The sequence below is a fragment of the Mangifera indica genome, chromosome 3 (assembly GCF_011075055.1).
Source record: "Mangifera indica cultivar Alphonso chromosome 3, CATAS_Mindica_2.1, whole genome shotgun sequence".
In the NCBI taxonomy this organism is placed as follows: Eukaryota; Viridiplantae; Streptophyta; class Magnoliopsida; order Sapindales; family Anacardiaceae; genus Mangifera; species Mangifera indica.
Window position 1 is genome coordinate 22,388,055 of NC_058139.1, and position 21,019 is coordinate 22,409,073.

At 30.7% G+C, this 21,019-nt stretch overlaps 2 protein-coding genes across 2 annotated transcripts; both read right to left on the reverse strand.

Moving 5' to 3' along the window:
- Positions 1–6,559: 6,559 nt before the first annotated feature.
- On the reverse strand, positions 6,560–8,846 carry LOC123210828 (heavy metal-associated isoprenylated plant protein 33-like). The gene is made up of 3 exons (XM_044629316.1): positions 8,432–8,846; positions 8,271–8,346; positions 6,560–8,174 (listed from the first exon to the last, which is right to left on the reverse strand). The coding sequence occupies exons 1-3, from the start codon at positions 8,459–8,461 to the stop codon at positions 6,772–6,774; spliced, it is 1,509 nt and encodes a 502-aa protein (XP_044485251.1). The 5' UTR covers positions 8,462–8,846; the 3' UTR covers positions 6,560–6,771.
- A 7,623-nt stretch (positions 8,847–16,469) lies between these two features.
- Positions 16,470–21,019, reverse strand: LOC123211765 (probable E3 ubiquitin-protein ligase LUL4). The gene is given in 4 exon segments (XM_044630630.1): positions 16,470–16,737; positions 17,283–17,702; positions 17,705–17,795; positions 20,455–21,019. Coding segments are annotated over 4 exon segments (879 nt in total). The 5' UTR covers positions 20,706–21,019; the 3' UTR covers positions 16,470–16,620.

Genomic DNA, 21,019 nt, shown 5'->3' on the forward strand with positions numbered 1-21,019 from the left:
ATATATATTTATAAAGTTTTAAAATTTTATTTATAATTTAGTTTTTGTTAAAAAATTTAATTATGATTGAAGATAAAATTATTATTTATTAAAAAATTAAAATTTTATCACATTTGTTTTATATTTAAAAATCTTATAATTTTTTCTTATTCAAAATTTTCAAGTTTTAAAAAATAATTATTTTACCCCCAAATCCCTAAGTTTTTTTTCTCTCCTCTCTAGTGTCATCTCTAATAACAATGACCATTTAAAGATGAGACAAAGAGCCTTTGACGGCCAAAGAAAGACTACGGAGCTCTTGCGAAAAATCACACTATCAATAATATGCTAAATTGTGATATGAAATTTAGTACAAGATATGATAAAAACGATGATGATTTTAATTATTCTGTTAATTGAAAGTATAGTTATTAATATCTTACAATATACAATATGATATATATATAAATAATAATATGTATTTTAAGATATATAAAAATTTGGTATAATATATAAAATATATATTACAATATGATATCTTTTTTTATAGAAATAATGACATGGTACAATTATATATAAATTATTTTAAAATTTTAAAAGATATATATGATATTTTTTAACATAATAATGTAATAATTAAAATTTTTTTATTATATTATAATTATTTTTAAAAAATTGTATCTTATGATATTATATAATATATAATACACGATATAAAAATTATTTTTAAACCCACAAAAAATTATTTCTTAAATTATGTAGATAACATTTTATCCAATAATTTAATTTATTATTAAAATGTTATTCCATTTAGACATATAATTGACCAGCAATAATGCGAACAGATGATGTAAGATTGAAGACCATTTTCAGAAATCTGAAGAAGCGAAGGCAAGTGAAACAGAGTGGGAAGAGGGTCCATGTGAAAGTTTGCAAAGCATTTAGTCCTTTACAAGAACGTCAAAATTAAGGGCCCTAAAATGAAACAAAGTGGGAAAAAAAAAAAGTGTCCGCTTTATTATCATTGATTTAAAAAAAAAGTTATATTATTATTTTTCGGGATTAAATTAACTATATTAAATAAAATAAATTTTAAATTTAATAATTAATTATATAATCATTAAATTAGATAAATTAAAAGTTTTATCTTAAGATATTATCAGAGAATAATTAAACTTATATTTTTTTATATATGAAGTCTCCTATTTTGTTATTTAGACTTTTGTTCGGGGGTTTATCATTGATAATTCTTTTTTATTTTTTTCTCCAAAATTAATGTTTGAAACTCCTTGGTTTTCCCCCCTAAAATATGCTTAAAGTTTACTACAATTACCCATTTTCTCAACTAAATTGAAGTTAGGGTTAAATTTAATGCGGAGTGAGTTTGAACAAGATCTAGTTTAAAATTGGAGAAATGAGACTTGAACTTAGACTTAAAAATAATTTTATTTTGAGTAGAAATGGATTTGACCAAAGTTGAGTCGAAAGCTAACTCAAATTCGATTCAAATCTATGATACCAAGTTTGAGCTGGGGCATGTGTTGTCAAATGGTTGATGACAAAATAAATACTATTGTTGATGGGGTACACAGTATTACCAGAAGGATAAACGAGTTAAATTCAAGCTAAGTTGGAGCTTTTGCTTGAGTTTGGCTCGTTTGATTTAAACAATAAATTTATGTTTAGCCTTCTCAGCTTGAACGCACCCTTAACTTTGAATTAGATTCGAATTGATTTAAAATTGAGCATTTGAATCGGTTCGAACTTAATTTGTTTTATGAAATAAGTTAATCTTTGACTCAAATTTGATCCATTCGATTTAAACTTGAATACTAATATAAGCAGTTTAAATTGAATCTAACTCTATTTGAAGTTAATGTTGGACTTGAATTGAATTAGATTGGTCTTGAAAGTCAACTCAGTTTGGTTTGACTCAACTCAAGTTCATTTACTTGAACTTGAGTTGAGAGAATTGACTTTCATTTTAAACCGAGCTAATTGAAGTTAGAGAAAGTTTAGTTGTGCTCAACATGCAAGTTAGATGACGGTCGATTTGGTTTGAACTTAACTTGTAACTTTATTCGAATCATGCTAAGTTAAAAAGATATCGTTTTACTAATGAGTTACAAACTCAATTCATGAATCTGAACTATAAATTCTAATCAAATTTCAAAATTAGAGATTAAATCAAACTTAAATTATCTGAACTTTGGTTCAATGAGTTTGAGTTAAAATTAAATCATTGTATTTTTCCTTCAAATCAAAAATTTAATCGAGGTTTATTTTAATCTTGATTTGATACGAATCTACTTCTAAGTTATTATCTCGGCATGATTAGAGACAAATGAATAGATAAAATGGGGAAAACGAGGGTGCAATCTGTTAGATCACAAACACATGGTAGAATTTGAATCTCTTATTATTTGGGCTAATGTGAACGACTTTATAATCCCCGACAAACCCTGCACTTTCCTCGAAAGTGATTCCTCACCCCCTTCTCATCTTCCACGTATTCTCTAACATGGAATTAGCTTAAGAGGCTACCAAAGGATAGGAATAGTGTTAAATTAGTGACAAAACAACATAATAAGGATTAAAATATTATTTTAATAATATATTATTTATTATTTATATTATTTTATTTTATTTATAAATAATAAAAATTTTCGATATCTTCTATTATTCATAGTGATATAATAAGGTATATAAAAAGTAATCTTTACCTTAAATATTAAAAAATTATCAAACTAATCTTAATTTTATTATAACTATATATTTATTTATTAATTTTTTAAAACAAAAATAATTTTATTTTTAATTAATATAACAAATAATATAAAAAATATTTTAGAATAATTATACCAAAGGGTATTTAAGTAAAATAATATATTAGTATTCTTATATTATCTTTAACTAAATACGATAATTATTTATACCTATCCAATTTTATTAAACATAGTAGTAATTTATATCTAATAATCTTTAAAGAAATTTATCTTCACGATAATCTCTCAATTTTAGTAATAAAATATTATCCAAACCAAACGCTCCCTAAATCTATGATATTTTATCAAAAAAATTAATGATATTGATAAAAAATAATACGTATTATAAAATATATTAAATTAACATAATTTGGTAGACATCCTACGATGAGATATATTATCAATAAGAATTGATACATGTTTGAAAAAAAAAAGACATAATAACTAATAAAGATATACCCGAGAAATTTTAAAATTTTAGAGGAGGCTTATGATTTTTTTAAGAAGGTGATATAATATTTATAATTTTAAAAAATATATATATATATATCCTATAATACATGATATAATATAAAAATATATGATATAATATGTAATTCAATTATTACACATATGAATTATGAATCTACTAAATCTTATAGAAAAAAACCCTTTCGTAATTTATTATCACACTTCTAATAAATATGAAAATCTATATTTTCATATAATTTATGAGGAGTTGTATTGAATTATATGATATATTTTTAATAATAATAATTATAAAATGACATAAAATTTCTAATAAATATGATATCATTTTAAAAAATTCATAAATATTTTAAAAATTTTAAAAATTATGAAATACACTTATATTACATCATTACTTCTCTAAATAGATATATTAGTTCATTTGGTACCAACAGTTTATAAAACTTTAAAATATGTATAATTTTTTATTTATATTATATTATATTGTATGATATATCTATCTTTTCGTATCAATTCTTGATGTTGGAAAACATTTAAACGTGTTAAATCAAATTTTGTAAATTGAAAATATGTACCCGATTTTGTATTTTAGTTTTTAGATGATTCAAATACGTTGTGAGACATTGATGTGAGTCATTTCTAAAACCCTATTTATCCATGTATGAAAAGACAATTTCTCTTCTTAGACGACGTCTCTTGAAGTCGGATGGGTTGTGATAGAGTTGAGGCGGGCCGTTGGTGGAAGAGAAACCGTTGAGAGAGAGAGAAGGCCGATAATGGCATCGGAGAAAGTGAACAAGTTTTAAAACTAAATCCTATGGGGGAAATACGATCTTTTCAAACTTATCTTAGGGAATAAAATATTAGTTTTTAAATTTTTAGGAGAAAAAATGAGATTAAATTTTTAGAGGTAAGATTTCATTAAATTTAATTGACTATGAGTGAATAAATGATATTTTTAAAATTAATGAGGAAACTTTGAGTTTTCAATATAGTTTAGGTGGAAAATAGTACTTTAACCTTTAAGTTAATCCGAACTTAAACTTAATTCGGTAGTAAAGAACTAGTACATTTGTCTATTAAAACAGAGAAGTACTTGTGGGTAAAAGTACTTCTCCTGGTACTGTTACTTGACTGGACCCCACGCCTGATCAAAATTTTGATTAGACAGATAGATGATGAGCTTGCTGGGCAATCACGATGATGGTCACGATCTTGATCGCCGTCACGACTCACGTGGGCAATCAAAGTTGGGTTTTGGTTAAAATGGTAAATGGACTCTTCTGTTGATAAGACTAGACGGACGATTTTGCTTAATTTATGTCAAAGGTGTCAACGCCGTTAGATTTTCAAAGTCAAAAGTTGTTAGGTTGTCGTTGTCAACATTTTCTACGGTTACTGATGCAGAGGGAGCACGGTGAGTGAATCAGTGAAAAATCCACTAGAAACGGTACGAGCAATAGTCCTGTGGGGATGGCGGGCATAGTGATATTAGAATTAAATTCCAATCAAATTAATTGAAGTTTTAAAGCCAACTCAATTACGTTCAATTCAATTAAAATTCGTTTATTTTAAATTTAAATTGAATTTAAATTAAGAATTTTCACTTATTATTTAAGCCAAATTAAATTCGAATTTAAAATATTTTAATTCGATATGAGTTACAAATGAAATAAATGGTTAATTCGATTTGAATTTAGTTTATATATTGATTTAAATTATATTAATTAATTGTTCAAAAAAACATTGTTTTATCTAATATTAAATAAAATGATATTACTTTATAAATAAGATTAATTCGAATCATAACTTCTAGCATGGATTCAACCCATAAGCTCGAATTAAACTTGAATCGAACTTAAACTTAATTATTTTTATTCAAATTAAACTTAATTTCGGCTTAATGAGCTTGAGTTAAACTATTTTTTGTTTAAACAAAACTCGAGTCTAGGGTATTCGAACGTAATTCAGTTCGTATTTACCACTAATAGTGATATGATAGTTAAATCAATATTGTATATCGTGTATCATATTATGTGATACTTTTTTAATATAATAATAATAGAATAATAACAACTTTTAATTAACACATCATCATTTTAAAAAATATCATCAACATCCTTTAAAATTTTAAACTTCTCGAATACACATTTGTTATGTTATCACCTCAAAAAAAAATATTGCATTATATTGATAATATGTATCGTATTATACAATACATTCATTATATTATATCAGTTTTTTATACACTTTAAAGTTCGTATCATTTTCATTTGTATTCATATATCATATGATATGTATCAATTTATTATTATTTGTCTTAATAGCTCAGATCAAATTCATCTCATTTATCTTTTTAATTACACTGTATATCTTATACTTAAATCTATGGTTGGATTTGAATAAATCAACGTTGTATTAAAACTCTACCTTAAACATTTACAATCGAAAATGAGTCAATTATTATTAATGATACTATTTACCGTTTTAATAAACACTATTTATTTTATTTATAATCATTTAATTAATAATATTTATTAACTCAAATAAATTCAAATTGACTATTTTCAACCCAAGTTTTAGCTAATTTTTAAAAATACATTAACAATATTTCAAAAACATAAACAATTGCCTATACGTCAGTTTCTGTTAGAGATAAAGATAAAATAATTATTTTACTATTAAAATCATAAAAATTTATATCATTTTCTCAGTTTAAAAAACTCATAATTTCTCCGATGATTAAACTTTGGAAAATTCACTTCTCCCCCTTTATAGGGTTTCATCTCCACTGGGCGTTGATTGATCCTATCCAAGAAAGGACGTTCGTCGATATTCTTCGATGAAAAATAATGACATTGGATGAAACATCTAGATCTGGAAGACACTTCGTTGAACGTAAAAAAAAATCAACGGATGATCTTAGGGGGAAATCCATAGACATGCTTTGTCTTTCGTCGAAAAAGATCGACGGACGACCACTAGAGACAAAACCTTAAAAATGGGAAAGGGAGAAGTAAAATTTTCAAAATTTAATCATAAAGAGAAATTATGAGTTTTTTAAATTAAGAGAGAAAAAATATATAACTTTTTAAAGTTTATTAATAAAATAACAATTTTATTCTTACATCTAACAAAAATTAACTTATAAATAAATGTTTCTGTTTTTAAAATATCAGCGATATGTTTTCCGGATTGGTTAAAACTTCAACGGGGAATAATACTCCGACCTTATATTAATTTAAATAAATTTAAATTCCAACTTAAATTAGAAATGTCAATATGGAACTTTTTGCTCAAATCAAATCCACCCATCAAGTGGATCCAACCAATAATGCGGGCCAAAGTTTGAAAAATGTACATGATTAACTCACAACACTGTTACATTATTTTTAGTTTTTTCAAAACTATCATAACTTAGAATCCCTAATTCAACTTAGGGTAAAAAGAAAAAAAGATCAAAAATAGAAAATTATAACTAAAATGGAAAAACCCATTTTCATGTATAATATGACATGAGCAAGACCGAAACCAAAATCTGAAAGAACCGCAAATTCCTTCACATGATATTGCAACTTAAGGCGTTTTCATCACTGAAGAAGTGGGTATAAGATGGGTCCTGAGGTTGGTTCGGATGCGGGACAAAAGATGGATATGGGTACGGGTACGGGTACGGGTTGTAAGGGTGTGGGGGCACGTAATTGACTGCCGGAGGTGGCCTTGCATACATCATGGGCTGGGACCTTTCATTGCCCATTGCACGTTGTTGATTCATTACAGCAGCCATGTATTGCTGTTGGTGATAAGGGTTACCGGGCATAAGATCCGGCCCGGCTCCCTGAAAGTAACCACCACCACCACCTCCACCACCTGCACCAGCACCACCAGCTATGGCAGCTGCGGGAAGGCCTTGAACAGCTGGGATGTTGCCTATTGGGCCCATTGGCATGTTGCCCATTTGACCCACCTTAATGTTAGGCATCACACCTTGAGGGACAGGCCCACCCGTGTTCTGAAACCCATCATTCATTCCACCACCGCCGCCGCCGCCGCCGTTATGTCCCTTTTTGCTCGCATTTCCATTCATGATGTTACCGTTTCCACCACCACCAGCTCCATTATTACCATTCTTATTATTATTAGCCCCACCTCCACCATTATTTCCATTTTGAGGGAACCCACCACCGTTTTTACCATTCTTGCCACGTTGGTTCTGATTATTCCCGCCACCGCCACCGCCACCGCCGGCAGCACCACCTTTCTTACCGCCATTTCCATTTTTACCCTCACTGTTACCCATATTTACCTGAACAGGAACACTTCCCCCACCCCCACCTCCACCGCCACCGCCTCCTTTTTTACCATTTTGGCTACCACCACCGCCATTATTCCCGTTCATCATCATCATCATAATGTTATCAGGAATACCCTGTCGGCCGTTACCCATAATCGGCTTGTTCATCGGAGGAAGAGGCTCATCAAATTCATCATCAAGCTCATCTTCAAGTTCATAATCCTCAAACTCAGCATCATCATCATCAAAATCACTCAAATCATCATCTCCAGGAAGATTAAACTTGACACTCTTCTGGTTCTGGTCCTTCAAAGGCATCTTCATCTCTTTAAAAGCCGGGCCCTTCAGATCTTGAAACCCTTTCATTTGCTGAACTTGCTGCTGCTGCTGGTTCCGCTGACCGCATCCACCACCTCCACCTCCACCGCCAATGCCGCCGCCGCCTTTGGGCGGGTTAATATTACCACCCTTTTGGCCTTTCGTGCCATTTTTGCCACTGTCAAGTTGCATGTTCTTCAACTGGTTATTATTGCTGTTTGGCTTCTGAGCTCCCCATAGCTCCGCATGTTTACCTGCTTTCTGAAGCTTCTTTATTAGAAGGTTATGGTCTACATTCCCCGAAACTGTCACCTTCCCAAGCTCTGCATCGATGGTAGTTTTGAACACCCCTGAACATAATCAAACAAACCCGAAATTCAACACCTGCAAATCCGTAAATCCTCAAATAAAAATCAATTTTTTTTATAAAAGATTAGATGCTGTACCATCAATTTTCTGCAAGATTTTCTTCACTTTGCTCTTACAACCATCACAGTGGATGTTCACTTTCAGAACACAAGTCTGCATGCACAAGCAACCCACCAAAGAATAAATCCAGAATCAAGAAAAGTAACAGGAAACAAAAAAAAAAATCAGAGATGTGTACCTGAATCTTCATAAACTCTTCTTTACTCATTTCTTCTTCTTCCAGAAAGGTATGTATAATAACTGGAAAAGATAAAAACAAAAGTTGGTAATGCTGGTAGATCTGCGAAACAGTAGCAAAATGACCACAGAAGATTAATTGACAATGCAAATTTAGCAATGGTTTGTGTATTCCAGGCTTGATCAGGTCACAGAAGCAGAGAGCATCAACTGGGTATGGAGAAAAAATAGGAAAGAAAGATGAAAACTTTAAGGCTTCAAGAGAAAGAGAAGGATTTTAGAAGAGGTGGGTAGCCATTGAAACTTGTGATTCTGGTTCGTCTGTTCCAAGGCAATGGAGGGAGATTGAGAGAGAAGGTAAAGAGAGAAATGGCAGAGGAAGAGAGAAGTGTAGGCAAAGAAGGCCTTCTTGGGGCTTATTTATTAGTGACTATAAGATGAGTTGTATGGTATTATATTCAAATGTCAATGTGACTTCATTTAGTAATAACCAAGGAATTATTTGGAATATTTTAACAAGTTACCAAATATATCTCCACCCAAATTATTTATAAATGATGGTTGCCATAATGGCTGAAAAACCAGTTTAGGTTAAATGAATTATAACTAATAAAATTTTGTATTATCAAATTTGAGTTTGAGTTTGAGATATTTAAGTAGTCAAATTCATAAATCTAAAAAAATTCGATTCAAATTAATTAAAATAACTATAGTTTTTTTGTCGATTTGAACTTGATTACAATATTGAATTGAGCTTAGTTTAGCATCATATTCAAACTTGATCTTAACTTTTTTATATCAAATTGAGCTCGAACTGATTTAAGGGATAACTCATCAAACTCAAACTCGAACTCATCAAATCGAATTGAATTCAAATTAATTTCAGTTTGAATCCACTCGTAGATAAAAGATAAAAGTTATTAAGTATATGGATAAGGTTGAAATCAATGTGAGCTCCTCAAGTTTGAATCAAACCATCAAAGATTCTTTTTCATTGGTAGTTTTTCTTTTTCTTAACAATATTTTTTCGATAATATTTATTTTTCTTTGATTTTTTTATTTGAATAATTTTTTTTTTAATGATTTAAACAAATCTAACTCAATCTTAAAATGACTATTTTATATTTTGGTGAAGCTCAAACTAACTATATTCGAATTTAATTCGGTTTGAATATATCCAGATGGCCCTTGTTAAAAGGGTGACTTAGATTTGCATCTACACCATGGAAAGAGAGTAATGGGGATCATAAATAATGACCCAAATCTTATAATTATTATCAGGACATTTTTGTCAAATTTCTACCTCCAGAATTAGGCTCCACTATTTAGTTTTGCCTTCTAAAATTATTAATTTCTAGTACTGTTTTCCTACGCCATCCTTTTTTGGACATTGTAATATTTTTTATATATCTATTTTACCCTTATCTCCACCAAACCTGCCAAATAACCATTTTAGTCTACATTTGGCAACGGTTTGGCGTATTGCTATCAATATTAACAATAAATACTAATTTATGTATCAATATTGAGTTCAGAGATAAATTTGACATGCTAAAAATATAATCTGGGATTGGTTTAACTCAAATCGAATTCATAATTTACAGTTTAAGCTTATTTAAGTTGACATATAATATCATCAGAAAACTACTAGTAAGATGAATAATATTATTAGAGGGGTGAAAATAATAAACAAACAAATCGCTCTTGATTCGCTCTACTAAGTTAGGACCCTAACTTGAACTATGAATTCGAATCAAATCAATTCAAATTAAATCTATATTGATAATGAGTTACTATATGATTGAGTAAAACTTTAGCTTTAATTTAAAATTCTCTAATTACGTAACTCAATACTCACTACTAATTCATATAGTTTTATTGTGTTGCTTTATGTCCAAATCATAAATGGTTAATTCATTCTTAAAATAAATATCATTGAACACTTGCTTTTCTCCAAAGTAATCTTAATAGTAATGTGTATTTATATCCAAATTCAAAAGATTACTTTTGTATCCAAATACGATATAACCTAATATTAAGATTTAAATGTTTGTTGACAGAGACTTAATCAGATATTTTATATCAATAAAATTTTGTGTATTTATTTTGAATATATAAATAAATATATATTTAATGTGTGTCATCCAGTGATTGGGTAATTTTAAATTAAAGATAAAATAATACTCAATCACATAATGAAACATTATGTGTGTATGCATTTATGTACTAAAAAATAGGTATGTATAACATTGTTCATCTTATACACATAATTCAATAGTTCTATTAATTATAAAATTATTGTTCACTTTAGATATACAATTAGTCACGATTTTGGTTTTTGGATTTTCCAAAATACTATTTGATGACTTAAAAGTTTATAAGTTATTTAATCAATTTTTTTTTATCATTCTCAAGCAACGTGAAATATTCATATATATTCAACATTTCTCATTATACTTTATCGATGTGAAACTTGTCTTGGGATCTTATATTGTGTTTACAACTCAAAGTGCCAACCATCATGACATGAGTAATTGTGTGAGAAACATGTATGATGTTGTTGGTTTTGTGGTGAGGATCAAGAGCCAAGAGTTGCTCCAAAAGTGGGGAGTGTCAAAGTGGACTCGTGTGACACTAAAGAAAAGAGTACGCTAGTTTTGCATAAACTAGTTAAGAGTTAAATTTGCATCCAAGACAAAACAAAAACAATGACTTTGAATCTCTAAAAGATAGAAGGTTGAACCTCAAAGATAGGTTTGTTTAAGGTGTCACGCAAGTGGTTTTGATATGTCAACCCTCCAAACCTATGATAATTAGTATAAAAAAATGTAACACTTTTAAATAAATTTTACTTTGATTAAAAAAAAAAAGAAAAATGATGGGTATATATTAACTTCTTACGTTGTCTTAAAATGATAAAAAAGAATTATTTAACGTACAAACTCTTAAGTTATTAAAATACGTTTTAAATAGTAAAACTCAAAAATAAAACTTTAACAGATTATATTTTAAAATTAATAATATATTAATATTAAGTTACAATGTTCGATCGATGTTACAATTTTATTTTGTTTTCTTTATAACTAATAATTCAGAGCACATGATTGAATGCACTCAGTAGTGAGCTTCCAAGATTCCCGTATAATGTCTTCAAGTGAAAACTGAAAAGGGGAAAAAAAAAAAACAGAGATTAATTGTACAAAACTATTATTGTTTGAATTATCCATTTGAACTATTTCACGTAATTTATAAATATTTATTAATTTTTTTGAAAGAGCAAAACAGTAACTATGATGTATCATATGACGAATGTTCCCTTCCAAGGGTCACATCCTTATGAAATTGCCTTCGATTCAATTATCGATTTAGTTTGGAATAAGTTCGAAATAAATTTAGTTTAAATGGGGTTGAACTTAAGAGATTTATTTTGTCAAATTTGAGCTTCAATTATATAATAACACGTCTTAGAATTGAATTTGAAGAGAACCGATTTGACTCAAATTGATATTCGATTTGTTTCAAATTGAATCTAAGTTAGAGTTTAAGTTCGGTAACTCAACTTGAATTCAATTTGAATTCTCATCTGATGATACTATTTATCTTATATGATAACATTATTTATCTCATTAATGATATTATTTATTTTACGGATTACTCTAACAATATTTATGATAAGTTTGATTAAACTCAAACTCAAACTTGAACTAACTATTTAAGATTAGAGTCAAACTCGAACCAACCCTACGACATCTTAGTTCATAAATTAGTATTTATTGTTAATGCATACAATTTTATCAAATTGTTAAATACTGGTTGTAAAATGACATATTGTTATAACACGTTAGTTAGATAAGAAAAAGTTGGGTTGAATTTAATTCAAGCTACTTGATCCCAGATTGAACAAGTTAAGTTTGAACCAACTATAATCAAATCTAAACTTAAATAATTTTTTTAATTAAGTTTGAATGTCAACTCATCAATTTCAAATCGATTTTAAACTGACTCATTTAGAATTGTATTAATTTCAAACTAACTCTTTCGAATTCAAATTGATCTTAAGCTGTGTATTGTTCGAGTTCAACCTAGATCCTATCCAACCTCAAGAAGGAGTAACAGAAATTCACATAAAATTTGAAGGGAAATGGATTGATGTAGAAGGGTGGCATGTGAATGTGAAAATAAGAGATTAATGGAACTTTAGAAAAAAGAAACTTTTTTTGGGATTAATCATGGATTATCAAAGCAAGAATAAGGAACAAATCCTACCAAAAAACAAGCGTTAAATAATATAATAATATTATATGTATAATTTTATACATAAATAATGATATATCATTTTATTTTAAATTTTTAATTATCTAATCTAGGGCTGGACTCGAATGAGCCCGAAATGAGCCAACCCTATACGAGCTTGAGCTACTTGTCAAAATTTTCAATTAAAAGTTTTGATACAAAACAATGTCGTTTTAACTAATATATATTAAAACAATATCGTTCTAATAACAAAAAATAAATCGAATCGAATTTAAACTATATTCAAATTTAGCTTTTACGAGCTTAAGCTCAAATTCAAGCTCAGTTTTATGTAAATCGAGCTAAGCTCGAATTCAATTTAATTTGAATCTAATCATATGATAACATATTATTATTTAGAAACAAAATTATAAATAAAAATGATACACATAATACTATTCTAAATAATATTTCTTTTTCTTCTTAAAAGCCTAACCCCTCATAATCCCTTGTGCCTTTCTTTGTGTTTCTGTTTTCTTTCTTTTCTCCCCTTTGGACATCTCTCCCTTGCTTTCAAAGCAATAAAGCCATTTCAATAGTTTAAAAGCTATCCACTAACGATTAATATTAATTGGTATACTAATGATATCATCGCATAATTGAACATTAATTTATATTTAATAATTATTTAATATATAATAACATATCATCGTATATACATAAATTATTTGTAAAATTTAACCAATCTTTATATCTAAGTTTTCACTAATACTTTATGTACAAAAAATTAGATATTAACATGTATAAATAAATTAACATATTATTGTATGATTAAATAAATTTAAATTGAGTAATGCTACATATACAAATAAATTTAACTAATTTACCCGTACAAACTGATGTGATAGCATACGATTAGATAATGTGATTGTTTATTTTTTTCTTTTAATTCCTAATCACGTAATCACACAATGTCGCATCAATTTGTATGGATAAATTTTGTATGTATAGTTTTACTCTTTTAATCAGAGATAAAGTAAATGACACGCTAGTTTGTTTGTATCAGTTAATATATATCTTTTGTACATGTAATATTATTCAACTATTATTATGTCTATTTTTCAGACGCAATTTTAAATTTAGTTGATTTATACTACATTGGTTTAATACAAATAGATAGGTTTAATGTTGAATTCGAACCAAATTAAATTTGAGCATAGGTTAACTCAAGCTCAAGTTTGTTTAAATTGATCAAAAATGTGATTAGAGAATTGTCGGTGACATAAATAGTATTAACAACAAATAAACAATGTGGTTAAAGGGAAATTTGAACTTAATTCAAACAAAACTATCAAACTGAAGCTCTAACTCAAAATCGGCTAAAATCAAGTGAAACATCGAACCCTCTAAATTAACTCAATTCGAATCTAACTCTAGTTAAATAATTGGGTATGGGCTGTGCTCAAGCTAGATGAATTGCGTAGATTTGTGTGGAGAAAATGACAAGGGAATAGCCAGTTTTGGATTTTGAGATGACGTCCTTTTTTGTCTGTATAGTTGTTTAAGAGAATGGGAAGAGGCATGGCCATTTATGACTATGGCATCACAATCACATGAACACCAAGTGGTCCCTGGTCAGTGATAGATGTGCAGAGGAAATACAGCATGAAAGGGCCATGGCCTTCTATTATGAACTACCTCATATCATCTTCACATGCTCTTTGCCAGTTATAGCTCGAGATTTAGTGTCAATGGGAAATAATAATACACCTATAGATCTTCATAAGTTGACTTCAGAGGATTAAAAAAAACCCTAGGGTTTTTACTTTCTGCACTAAATCAGAACAAAAAAGATGTAAAATACTTGGTGCAGTTTGATGTTTCAAGAGTGTGAACATAAAGAGGAATCGCTTTTCTGCATTATATTTAAAGAAAAAGAACACGCACGATTTATCTTGATTCACATAAAAGCAGACTACATCCAATAGATGATAAGGAACTCCAAGCAAGTAACTAAACCAAACCCCTACTCTAGTTTTTATTCCTAAGGAAAATTTAAAATCGCTTTTCATGAGATAAACTCAAACCGTAAGTAATGTCATATTCACGACATGATAAGGAACGAATAGTTAAATGCTCCTTATGGGCTTGGGACACTACCCAACTCCACCCTCACCCACTCACTGTTTGGACAACGAAAACCTCGTATGCATCAACAACTCAAAATTACGCCTTGTAGAAGAAGTGGTCATCAATTTCAACAAATAAACCATCTCATAAATCTCCGAATTTCCTCTCCAGCCTCTCAGTCATAGCCAGATAGATGCCAACTAGAGAGACAGCCCAAGTAGGGCAACATTTTTCATGTCAAATTTCAAGAATAGGTTGATTCATTGTTACTTGTTTGTCTACAGAGCACACAATGAACTTTTCATCCTCTTAAAATTGGCTTGCAATCCTATGTTTTGCTTTATAATTGCAAGAATTTAAGCAGAAGAAAGTTACCACATAATCAAAGAATAAACGCAGGTGTTTTCCATTGCATGTGCATGCCAAACTCTTAATGACAGAGGGCATGGTTGGGCACAATTACCAGAATTTCAGAAAACTGGCCAAACAATCTTTGTGGATTTCACTATCAATCTACTGATTTATACAAGCCTAAAAGAAGTCAACAAACATGTGGTCCATGACAGCTTTCACCACTTCATGTCTATCTTTTTGCAAGTTTTATGAAGTTTGACCATGCCCAACGAAAGGGCTAATGTAATGAAATGCAAAGAAACATCTGCAGAAATCTCAATATGACTGTAGAATAAAGGCATATGAATTATCTGGTATCCTGAAACTTCATATTAAAAAGCTGAACTAGAGAGCTTTGGTACAAATTAAACAGAAGCAATTTGAGCAGAACCACTTCTACAACCTTTTTTTTAATCAATAAAACTATCCATACAAACAAATATACAAACTAAGGTGACACTTTATGATTGGGTGATGTGATTATTTACTTTTTCCCTCCCTTCAAAATCATCCAATTAGATGCTACTATATCAATTTGTATAAATAATTTTGTATAATTTGTTGTTGCATGTAACATTATTCTTTTGCCATATATGGAAAAATATTCAGTAAGAACCAAAATATGAATAGTCTTATTGCACCTCATATGTTTAAAAGGTAACATCTTCTCAAAGGCACATCCAAAGGCTTCGAAGATTCTTAGTTTGTCCCCCTACTCCCATTTTTAAAACTTCAATGACAAATGTTCCCTCTAAGACTCTTTTTGGCTGCTAGCCCAAGGGGAAAAGTACTTCAGACCCATAATGTCCTTACAAGCTGCAACCTCTCTCATTTTTTGTTTTTCAACTAATCACATGAATTTATGATACATAATTTGAAAATTCAAACAAGGAAAGTCAGGTTTAAGAACTTATCCAAAAGGCTAGGAGTATAAAGAAAAAGAAAAGATATCAAGATAATTTGTATTATGTTTAATCTTTGCAAACTTCAAAATTCGGTGAAAGAAGGGAAAATATTATTCCTCCACCTCACTTGTACTGTTTTTTTTTTTTTTAACAAAAGAAGGGTTACTCCAACTGATAGCTCAAAACATTACTTTCTCTAAAAGAAATGAATAAATGCATACTTCCATGACACAGACGTTGGATATAGATTCACACTGATTGAGTGAATATTAGAAGATTTGAAGGCTATAGTTTGTTATAGATTCTCATGCACAAACACGCTAAAGGTTACATTTCATACTTGCAAGATTAGATTTTGGCATGGATGTCACACAGAAGTTAAAAAGATGTTGTATATGATTGAAAAAGATGTTGTTAAACGATTGGAATATACAGAATACTTACATGCATAAAGAGCTGGGAAAGACAGATTACAAATATAAAGAATTAAGTACTCATACCGTGCAATGAAACTTGATATAAAATTCTGTCATTGATCATCACCACTATTTATCTTGATCTCTATAAGTTCCTGAATGGGCTGGCGGCATATGGGGCACTTATTTGACTGAAGCCGCAATGCCTTTGCACACTCACTGCACATACACTGGAAGGTACAACATAAACAATTTTAGTTAAAAACTCTTGCTTTAAAAACCCAAATACAAGTTAAAGATAGGAGACAATACTACTTTAGCTTGAAATTCTTATATGAAGAGGCATGCATTTCCACAGGGCCTCGGTTAGCAGGAGGTGAAAATTTTCAAAGCTTTTATGCTAATATAGCAACTAATCGCTATGCTTAATAGCTCCTCATTATTGAAATAGACATATAACTCTCTATCAACGGTTAATTATATGGTTACCAGACGTGCATGCATGTAGACACTAAATTTTCTGACCTTGTATTTTAAAAGCTAGATCTGCAGCTGATTAGCAATTGTAAGAGAACAGAAAAACATTACCCAGCTCAGAACTAATCTGAGGGCACACTTAAATAAACCAACATTCCAATCCTCAAATTAGTTCTCACATCTAGAACATCTCAGTTCATTAATTATGATGGCTTAATCACTCTGATAAATACTGTCTCTGTAAAAGTATTAGCATGAAATGATACTTGATATAGAATAGTCAAAAGTGAGTTCTCACCATATGTCTGCAAGGTAGCACAGCAGTATCCTTAGGTTCAGTCATGCAAATCACATATTTCTTCCCTGGGTCACTGTCATCAAAACCCTCAGCTGCTGAGCTTCCTACTCCATATATCTCATGTAACTCATAGCAAACTCCATCAACCCATAATATCTGCCTTATTACTTTTGCTAGGAATGAAGTGTCATTGCTCTTTTCTAGAACAGCTTGAGTCATCTGCATATGAGCAGCTGTATTTGGCTCAGGATCACCAAAATGTTCATTGCTGGAAGGTGATGTCACATTTGTTTCAACAGATGTTACAAGAGGAAATACATCTTCTCCTGGCGATGGTTTAGAGAGATCATCCAATTCAAAGAAGCCAAGGTCAATGCCTGTGCCTGAAGGCTGACAAAATTTCTGGCCCAATCCTTTTTTTTAAAGGGAACTCTCACTGGCACATAGGCTTCGGGAAACAGTGGAACAAATCTACAATTTGCCTCTTCCTTGACAAAGTACAAAATAGTGATGCTGTCAATAGGAAAGAAAACAAAAGAAACAACATTATATAAAAAATTACGTGATGTAAGTAATGTTCTTAAGAACTAAAAAAAAAAGCCTTTCTCTCATAAACTACATAACAACAATTCAAACATATAGATCAAACCAACATGCTGCTTTTCATCCCAAACTTTTTTTTTTTTTTTGAGTAAGTGATTTGAATCAATGTTTCACAAGTGCAGACAGAGGCTCGAACTCAGGTCTTTTCCTAAAAATTCTAATACTTTATCAGTCTTGTCAACCCTTTTCCTCCAAAACTTGTTTCCATCAAGTAATCAATGGGATCATAAAATTTTTGTTTTGAGTTCCACATGCCAAGATCCTGTGACCAACTACAAGCCTACTGTACAATCAAACTTTTCTACACTCTGAACATATCATGGCCTTGAAATTTAGATTGTTGAAGACCTAGACAGGTGGTGCTGACACCGTTCAAACAATAAGTAACCAATATCACACGATGTTAAGAGAATCAATGCATTAGTCTACTTCTTCTGAAAAACATATTTATCATTGCAACTGTTGGATTATAGAAAGTAAGTTTCCCTCAAAGCTAGAATATGACTTTTCTACACTCTGAACATATCATGGCCTTGAAATTTAGATCATTGAAGACCTAGACAGGTGGTGCTGACACCGGTCAAACAATAAGTAACCAGTATCACACAATGTTAAGAGAATCAATGCATTAGTCTACTTCTGAAAAACATATCTATCATTGCAACTGTTGGATTATAGAAAGTAAGTAAGTTTCCCTCAAAGCTAGAATATGGTGATACATCCGAGTCACAATACAGTAATAGCTAAGGAAATTTCAGGTTTACTATTGTAAACTCTTTTCTTCTTCCTCAATTGATATTGTACACTTGTCAGTTATCTGACTTTTCTATATCCAACTAAAACCAGTCCAAATATCTAAAGGAACTGGAAAGTATAAATAAAAGACAACTGTCCTTTACAACATAAGCTACCAGCGGTAATCAGTATTCGATATTCTAAATGCCAAGGTGATCATGTAACAGCATGTTCACAAACTTCCAATTTTATTAGATACTAATGATAAGTATGCACAAACGAATTTGAGAAAACTAATGCAAATAATCATAAGCACAGAGATAGTCCAGAAGGAGAACAAACACAGTTCATGCAACATGACACCGACAATGTCCCTCCAATCACCCCGGGAGAAAAGGCAAACACATTGAATCCCCCTCATATATAGCTTCTCCATAAAGGTAGATTGACAATTTGGACTTCAATCACCACGATATCACCTTCAAAAATTGAATTCCTCATGTTTATTTATCCAGGTATACACCTTATGTGGTACATAACACTCCAACCAAGTGGAACACCATATGAACAAAGGGAATATGCAACAAACAGCAGAAATGACAGATACGATACGCGAGGCAATAGTTAGAAAGCTATGAATTGATATCAGCTAAATTCTTGAAGTTTAAATCTCATCGCTTTTTCTGTTTGTGGATGTTATGAAGCAGCATGACTTTCTTATGGTCTTTGAAAGAATAAAAATCTGCCAGAGATGAAAGATATAGTTTGTTTTAAGAGGAACTAACCACTTGGAAATAGTGCAGAAAAATAAAGAAGAATGGTGTTGTGTCTAGAGAAGATATTTATACTTCCAAATAAGGAAACAGGCCATTATCTCATCATTTTACAAAATCCATTCACTATCACAGTGGCACATGGCCCATATGTGACAGGTTTGATTGAGACCACTGCATTTCTTATCAATGCAGAAGCACTACAATGGTGTCAAAAGCTCATTTCAATCACTTTGAAAACATTGAGAGTAAAGGGAAAAACTACGATGAAAGTGCTAGTACCATGAGCTATCTGATAGGATAGACAATCCATTATAAAATGATACGCTATGGTATGATGCTGCACACAATTCTTGGATCTTGATTAGACTGTCTATGCTATGCTCATTTCTGTGTCTAGTGAAGACATCTATACCTCAATGTTTTGCACATTTCATGCAGCATCATATCATAGCATAGACAATCTTATCAGGATCCAAGAATTGTATCACCAAATCACCACGATAATTGACAATATACAGCGAAAGGATTTAATTTGTTCTGCGGTTCCTTAATAATACATACATCATCTGAGAGACTGAGTCTAAAGTGTCACTTCTACTCCCATAATAAATATAGAAAGTAAATATACTATAAATGCTGCACCTGCTGCATGGTGCATAAAGCAATTTCCTTTTATGTGAACAGTGAAAACAACAATATGATAATTTCTTGGTTATTATATCTTACCACAGCACCTGCTATCCAGTTTTATGTCATTATTAGATTACCCCTTCACTGGTGCTCTCTTTTTTTTTTTATATAATTTATGATTCCTAGAAATCAAGACGCCCCAATTCAATAATCCACACACAGTTCTATTAATATTCACAAATTAAAGCTTTTCTATAATCAAGTCAAACACAGTAACTTTTAAGACTAGAGATCACAGCTTCACAACTCAAACAATCCAAGTTATCCAACACATTCAATAATTCAACATACCCACTAAACCAAATCACACCAAAAAGCAATATTTAGAAGAAAAAAAAGTTAGACTAATTGATATAGAAATCACTAACCCCCCATCAAACATGGCATCAAAGACAAATGAAACCAAGACATGGTCCGGATTCTGCTCATCCACTTCAATCTTCAACGTATCCTTGTGAACATTCACATCATTCCTCACCTTCTTTGCACTCTGATGATCAACATAAGGCGGCGGTGTTGCGGGGCCCACTTGAGGCTTGTTAGTGGGCCATCGATGGGCCTGGTTAGCGTAGTAAGGAGGCTGGTAATGAAACTGGTGGTTGATTCTGAAGCTGCCCATCACGTGATTTGCATTATTACAAGAAGTGTAGCCACTTTGAGAATGGCAATAATAAGAATTAACCGGTGGCGAAGGTGGTGCTGGCCCGGGTGGGGGAGCAGGATAAGGACTGTGTGATGGAGCATAAGGCAGAGGTGGGTTTAAAGTGGAATACAAAGTGGGTTCATAGTAAGGTGGTGGTAGTGGCGGCGGTGGTAAATAAGGATTTTGGTGGTGATGAGACAGGTGAAGACTTTAGAAAAAGACTATTCCTCTCTTATCGTTGACATTTGTTTCAATGGCCAAGGGAAATTAAGAACTTTTCACCCAAGAAC